This window comes from Dufourea novaeangliae, unplaced genomic scaffold (assembly GCF_001272555.1).
Source record: "Dufourea novaeangliae isolate 0120121106 unplaced genomic scaffold, ASM127255v1 scaffold33, whole genome shotgun sequence".
Lineage (NCBI taxonomy): Eukaryota > Metazoa > Arthropoda > Insecta > Hymenoptera > Halictidae > Dufourea > Dufourea novaeangliae.
The window spans coordinates 15,682-23,261 of record NW_015373915.1 but is presented as its reverse complement, the minus strand read 5'-3'; the positions used below and the strand labels follow the sequence as shown (position 1 = coordinate 23,261).

General features: G+C 37.8%; 1 protein-coding gene across 1 annotated transcript; it reads right to left on the bottom strand.

Annotated features, from left to right (window-relative positions):
- Nucleotides 1-2,412: 2,412 nt before the first annotated feature.
- On the bottom strand, nucleotides 2,413-4,743 carry LOC107194214 (nitrogen permease regulator 3-like protein). Its single transcript, XM_015583802.1, has 7 exons — nucleotides 4,582-4,743; nucleotides 4,169-4,440; nucleotides 4,006-4,101; nucleotides 3,699-3,917; nucleotides 3,302-3,635; nucleotides 3,059-3,235; nucleotides 2,413-3,000 (listed from the first exon to the last, which is right to left on the bottom strand). The coding sequence occupies exons 1-7, from the start codon at nucleotides 4,741-4,743 to the stop codon at nucleotides 2,629-2,631; spliced, it is 1,632 nt and encodes a 543-aa protein (XP_015439288.1). The 3' UTR covers nucleotides 2,413-2,628.
- Nucleotides 4,744-7,580: the final 2,837 nt, after the last annotated feature.

Genomic DNA, 7,580 nt, shown 5'->3' with positions numbered 1-7,580 from the left:
CGAACAGCTTAGGCACAGCTTCTGACCGCCTGTGACAAATCAAGACGCCTTCAAGGCGTCTTAAACAGGCCTGGAGTAAGACTGAAGCAGTCTCAATGTCAACTATGCTACAAGAGTTACGTGCAACTTATAACCACAACTTGACATCAAGCATTGCACTAAATTTGACATTGCGAGTTTGGCTGACATGTTATTTACTTCTTATGTAAATCTTTGTCATTAATATTGTTTTTGTTTATTTATTAGTATTATAGAATATAGCATATCAACTGTTACGTTAGTCGTGATTTCGGCCGGTCGCGCGGCCGAAACACGGCACGAACAAAGTGCGTTCCCCCCGGTCCCCCGCCTCCGTTCGCGTCCCCGCGAATCCCTACGACCAATTTTCCGGGCGCCAGGTACGTTTTCACGTACCGACCGATACTTTCCGTGTATCGGACCGAAACCTGCCCCTACCGAGGGGTCGAACTCTACCGAACGACCGAGGAGAAAGCACCCTCCGCCGAATGGTCACGACGTCGAGGGTTTCCAGGGTCCGCAAATATCGGAGCGATAGACTTCCCTCGCGACAAGGATTTCCGGTGGACGACACAGACACGGAAAGTAAGCGTTCAACAGTAGTTAACAACACGAATAACAATTTATTCCGGTTTCTTTCGCCGGCGTCGGACGAGACCGCGTTACAACAGTATTAGGTGGTTTCTCAACGGAAAGACAACAAAGCGGCGGTCGACTATCGTCGCGGCCCGCGCCTTCGATACAACCGGATTCCGGTGTGAGATTCTAGGTTTCGTTATTCCGCGGTCCCCGACCGCTCGAGATGTTTAATGCGAAATTTTACATAGGCGCGGTCGGACGGTACTACGATACCGCCGATAACAAAAGACGATACAATGACTTGAGCGGCAGTCGCATAATTTCTACGTCCTGGAGGAAAGCTGCCCGGAAGTACGATATTAATCTTCCCGAGGAACCGCCGTGGTTCTCCCGCGCGCTAGCGAGATACGATATTCATTCTTTAATCACGAGATAATCCGGCGAACGAGATCTAGATTGCCTGGGGAGAACGGAAGAGAGAGATCACTTACAGTGGTCGATATCACGTCCTTCGAGCTCGCTCCCTTCTAGCTGTCCTTGCACACGCGATACCTCAAATTACAACCTTACGCGCTACCGCTAGCCACTCAAGTGACGATTTCGGGGCTCGACACACGACGCGAGGATCTAGCGGGCCCCCCCACTATCCCGTCTTATCGCCCCTCGTACCCCCCCCCCGTGACTCCTGTGGAGCCGTGCTCCTTCGGCCCAGGGACGACACGCCAAGGAAGGATCCCCTGGCCACGGAAATCGCTTCCTTCGTGTGAGGAGCCCAGTCTGACACCCTCCTGCGTGGTTGCTGCGACTCCTCACGGGTTCCCTGCTCTCTGACTCCTCCTTCGTGAGGTCCTTCTACGGAGGAAGACGTCCGGGTCGCCGATCCTCATCCGGTGGGTAGTTTCCTGTTGCCCCCTCGGCCGACCAAGCGCCTCTCGAAGCCCAGGCTCGATGCGAGAGCAGGCCCTGATTCCTCCTGTCCTATCCCCCCGGGATAGGACCCTTATCCGGTCGAGCGGCCGCTCGACGGGATTTCGGGGCGGTCCCTGTAGCAGATTCGGTGGGTACGGGCGATATTGCGTTTTGGCCCCGCTTTGACCCCTCTCGTGACGGCCCTGCAATCGCGAGCGGTACTCGGCGCGAGATAACCACAAGGTTAATACAAACTTCAACGGTCTTATTCCCCTACAAATCCTCCAGGAGCGCTTCGATATGCTTTTCGTGCAGGCAGGGAGCGGCGGAAGGGCGGTCCGGTTCTCGGTTCTTCCGCGCCCGAGTCAAACTTCGGGCGGGAGGGCGCGGCGCAAAAATACGTCGTAACACAACATATGTACAGACGCGAGCGTATACATTAATATTTATATTAATATCTCATTTTTTGTAGAAAAAATTCTTTAATTTAAACTATTTTTAATTTTTTAATTTAAACTAGTCCATACCTACATCTTTCTTACATTTTATCCAGTAATTATTCAAATATTATTACTTTTATAGAATATTATAAACTTATAATATATAAGAATATCGTAATTGTATATTTAAATATATTTTAATTTTACATTCGAGTACATTATAAACTTTATAACTAATAATGTTGACAAATCATTAGTTATATATAAATTAACACGTTGACTGCCAGCTACGAGATTACTCGTAGTTGAAACATTGCAACATACTGGATTATTTAAATACCTCTACAAAATTTTGACATAAGATTAGTATCACAGTATAATTTAAAACAAGACAAGCAATCTCTATTAATCAAACGCATATATTTTCAAAGATTTATGACTTAAAAAACGAAATAAAGTGTGTCTGGCTACGTACGGCCTTTTTCACTGTGACAGTGAACGTATTATCGCATTAAGGACCGCAGAGAAATCTGTAAGACATACGCCTGGGACCGCACGTTTTTGTGGTAAACTTGTACAACACGAGAAAACTCGTGAGCGGTCCTTAACAGATGGGACGCGAAACACGAGAAAACTCGTGAGCGGTCCTTAATGTGTTAAGAACATATTTAGGTTTCAAATGTTAAAAACCAAACTGACTGTAAAAGAGAGCTATAGCGGGATCTTCGCACTCACATGTAATCAATACATCTCGAAACTTATCTAAAATCTGTAATAATTGAGACCTACGAATATTTTCTAAATACATAATTTCTTCTAAATGATGCCCTCCATTGAAATAACCAAAGCTACACAGCCTATCAAGCAGTTTCCTATCATCAGAAGGAATATCATATTCTTCTGACTGATAATTATATATTCCATCTTCTTTATGAAGATTTAATAACTCTTCTTTTATGTCATTTGATGTTCCTTTTGGAGCATCATTCAAATTCCTTGTGCTACCACATTCTGTGACCTCGTTGAAATTATAATTTGTTTCATCCTTTATATCCTTCAGAAAATAGATGGTTAAGTAATAAATTTTATAGAAATAATGTTTTTGAACTTACCAGAGTTACTCGACCATGCACAGTTGGCATGTATTGTACGTATGTGTGCAATTGTAAAAGCAAATGATTCTTTAATAACCATATTATTATTCTCACTAACTGTGTTTGTTGTTGTGATTGATTCAAAGGATTTAACTTTTGACTTATAGATGTTGGCAATGAAAAATCACTAATAACCTACATTAAGTGATAATTAAAAATTAATGTTGTGTATGTACATATAGTTAATTTTTATATACTAACTTGTAAAAGGCATAATCCTGGAAATTCTTCAGAGAATGTTTCCAATGATTGATCTGAGATAACAGCATCTGGTGATACAACATAAACATTGCTTTCACAAAGAGGGTAAATTATAGTAGCTTTGGCCCAATAAACTAGGTGTCCAGTTAATTGGAAAACTTGTGTAAGTGTAAGATCAGAATCAGCAGCTAAAGTCTGTAAACTTTTCAGTGGACTATACATTTGAATGAGACGTTTAAGAGCTGGAGAAGAATCTATAGGAAGCATATCCAACAAGTCTAATGGTTCAATAAGTAACAATAAACCATGATAAGGTCTCAAACTATTTAAACACCTGTAATAGAATATCACATTTAACATATTACTTTGATTTCTTAAGATTGAATTTAATACTAGCCTATCTATTATTTCTGGATTAATAACAAATCCTTTCTTATGGGATTGATGAACTTTTTGTGGAAGGCAGAAGCGTACTTGAATCCATTTATTAATCATAATGTTAATTATTCCAGATGTGCTGAGGCTACTGAACACAGATTTTAGATCACGTGCAAGCAAACTTCTCTGTAGTATTAACTCATCTGGTGATTCATCACAATCACTTTCACTTTCTGATCTGGATATGTACATGGAAAATTTTTGTTACTTGTTTTTCTGAATTCTCTTCTTCCATATAAAATAATGTAAACAATATGTCCATCTACCTAGTAGCAACTTCATCATGAGTTGAAACCATAATTTTGATTTCTTCTGTTAAAAATCCACATCTCTTTTCTTCATGCCTTAATGCTATGCCTAATCTAAAATAAATTATATGTAAAATCCTCTATGATATAAACATTCTAATAAACATAATGTATTACAAACCTTTTGCTCAAATCATAATAACATTTTACTATTGAATGACTTGCTTGTGCCTGAAGAGCAAACACTATATTAAAAAGCATAGAAGAATTTACTTCTTTTAGTCCACGGGATGGAACTAGAGTTGGATGACCAACAAAGCGAACATCATTTACTTTTAATTCAAACTTTTGATCGCATAATTCTGGTTTAACAGCAAATAATGTTGATAACACTTCATCGGTAACTCCAATTAAATTTCCATTGCTTACATTAGAAGTGGAAAAAGGTAAAGACTGTTAACAAAATGTATTAACCATTAACCTAATTCAATATGTTTAAGAAATATTGTGTAATATACATGTAAATCCTGTATTTATAGTATCAATTAAATTTCTAACAACTTGTGCATTATTAGAATATTTTGTAAAGCTGACCTGCAATGAATCCTCTGCGATAGTTAAAGAGTAAGGATTCTTTCTTTTAGTACACTGACTAGAATCTCGTGTATGTTTTGCCACATGAGGATAACGAAATAAAAGTCTATCACCTTTACTATCACTTTTTACAAGAATTATGCTTAATGGGTTTATTTCCATAATTGTCGATTAACTTATTGATATAAAGATTATAACTTGCTATAATTACTAGACATAATTTATTCAAGTAAACATTGAACTTTAATTTAACTCAAGAACAAAATTATTATAATTTCAATAATCTTACAAATTATATTATTATAAATATAACGGTACTCATCCGTTTCAAAAGTTTTTGACAACTTGACGCGTCAGTGTTACCGGAACCATGCGATCACACGCGGTTTACATCGTGGCTGATGCCAGAACTTGATTCCCCCACTATGACTACCGGCGTCTCCCACTTTACTTCCACCGTTCTGCACACAAGTGTACCTCTAGCCCTATCCATGTGCGCTGCCCATTCGGGTGTTTCCGCCGACTACCCGAAAACGTAAACAATGAGGAAACCTTGGAGACCCTGTTTGAGAATCTCACTGGGCCGAAAATTCACGTTTCCGACGCGACGCCGGCAACCTAAACGCGTCAGCAACAGTCGGGAGACGCAGTTCGTATCCCATTGTGGCGGTTTTACTTTTTATATTTAATTATTTTATAATTTCACTTTGTAACCTCTCAGTAAAATAAAAACTTGAAAATTATTAATTAGCGAGACATTTAAAAAGAAGGAAATAAACTGTTTCCTCTTCAATATTTAAATTTTATATTATATACATACATATTCTGTTATACATATATACAAAAAGTATTCTTACAATTATTAACACTATTGCATGAGATTAAAATGATACGTTATAAATATATCTTCATTCGTTTTAAAGGTTATAGCCGGATCGGGGGTCAAAATTCCTTATTTAATGGCATGCAAAAATTCTGTAAATAATCTGATGGGTAGTATTTACTAGGGCACGTATTAATGATTTTTTTCTGATTTTTCAGTTGAGTATTTTAGTTGTGAAAATTCAAAAACGTTTTCGATTTTTTTTTAGATTTTTGGTAGGGTGCGCCGTCGTTTTAAAAATCGAAGACCGACATTTTCGATGTTTTTTCCGTGAAAAAATAACCTACAGATATTTTAAATTTTTATATTTCCATTATTGGATATTTTTGGTCCCCTTAACCGGCTATACCCTGTACAAAGATCGAAGATATATTTATAACATAACATTTTAATCTAATGGATGTTCCTACGAATCTTTTTATATTTATGTACTCCAATAGTTAAAATAACGGTAACTTCTAATTGTAAGAATAATTTTTGTATTCATAACATAATAAGTATGTATCAAATATAAAATGTAAATATTGCAGAGGAAAAAATTCATCTCCTTTCTTTTAAATACTTCACAAATTAATATTTTTCAAGTTTTTATTCTACTGAGAGGCTACAATGGGAAATTTAAAAATAATTAAATATAAACCACTGGCTGGACACTGGACCACGGATTAGTCATCCGTGGGCTGGACCCAGTTTCCGTATGTTATTTAGAAGAAGCATTGAGAGTACTTCAAAGTTTTTGAAAGAAGCAGTTTATAGTTTGAAAATCCAGTTTACCTTATTTCAAGTAAATTAAGTGTCATAATGTGAAAACGTGCACGGTCGAAAAATCCGATCGCGTCGGAACATTAAGAAAGTCAAGCGCAGCATTCAGGTAGAAACTCCGTCCTTTTTTTCCATACAATTACCTACAGTAACATAAGTAGGGATCGCTTTATGGCTTGGTTCTTTTAAGCATTTTCTTCTTTGCGAATATTCTTGACAATAAACAATAACCTACAAGTCCCAACATGTGGTTGATAGTCGGTCACTTCCTCGGAAATAGTTCCAATAGCAATCGACATTGCTACGAGTACATTCAACGACGGTGCAGTCACATATATGCAAATGTTACATCTTTCGGGGTGTAAAATTAGCTTCAATGTGTATAATTATTGTGGAAAAGAGGACGCCAACGGAGTAAACAAGCTGACTTCAGATAACTTTTCAGTGCTCATTTTTAATTTATTCAAACAGGAATGATCTCTCTACGTTCACACTAACTATAACAGCACTTTTCAGTGCTCACATTTCAATTCATATGGAAAGTACATTTCCATATTTGTAATAAACCAAATAGCACTTTTAGTGCTACTTTCTTCAAAAAATTAACGAAAAATATTCATTCTCTATTTTGAATATTTAATCCCATGTTTTTCTGTTCACAGCCTTCGAACGAGCCAGTAATCATTACTACAATTTCATAAATGCATTATTCAAATATATGTGGAAACGGATGAATATGAAGAAAGAGCAGGTGACTGGCGATGTCTCAAGAATGTCAGATGACAACATTTGGGAAATTGTCGTATAAATAATATATATAGCCTACGTATGTATTATTTTGTAAAAATTGTAAATATCATTGAAATCACATTGTAAATAAATATTTTCGAGAAATTAAAAAAATATTTAATTGTCAAAACCCGCTAGGTTATACCGTAAAACTGCTCTATTCATAACGTTAATCTGTAGCAATCTGTGGTGACATTATGCACACGGCCTGCTGGGTTTATGATATTAGCACCGACGAGGTATAGGATAGACCTATCATCTTATGGGACTTCGTGTCTCATGTTCTGAAATACCGATAGTGTAAAAAGTCAGGGATTTTCTGATGGCCTCTACGTTATGAGAACGGTGAATTTGTGAACTACGTTAAATCCATTCGAGCTCAACTAGTCTAACTTCTACAGTGTTGTCGAGTCTAAAGTACAATGTTATCAGATCATGAGTGTTCGGTACGTCGGAAAATCATCGAAGGGACTATGGTCGTGAACGGATTCTCTTTCGTCCGTTCACTGTAAAGTAGACGTATTAGAAAGGAGTCTTGGGTTGTAGTCCCGACGGACCTATTGGT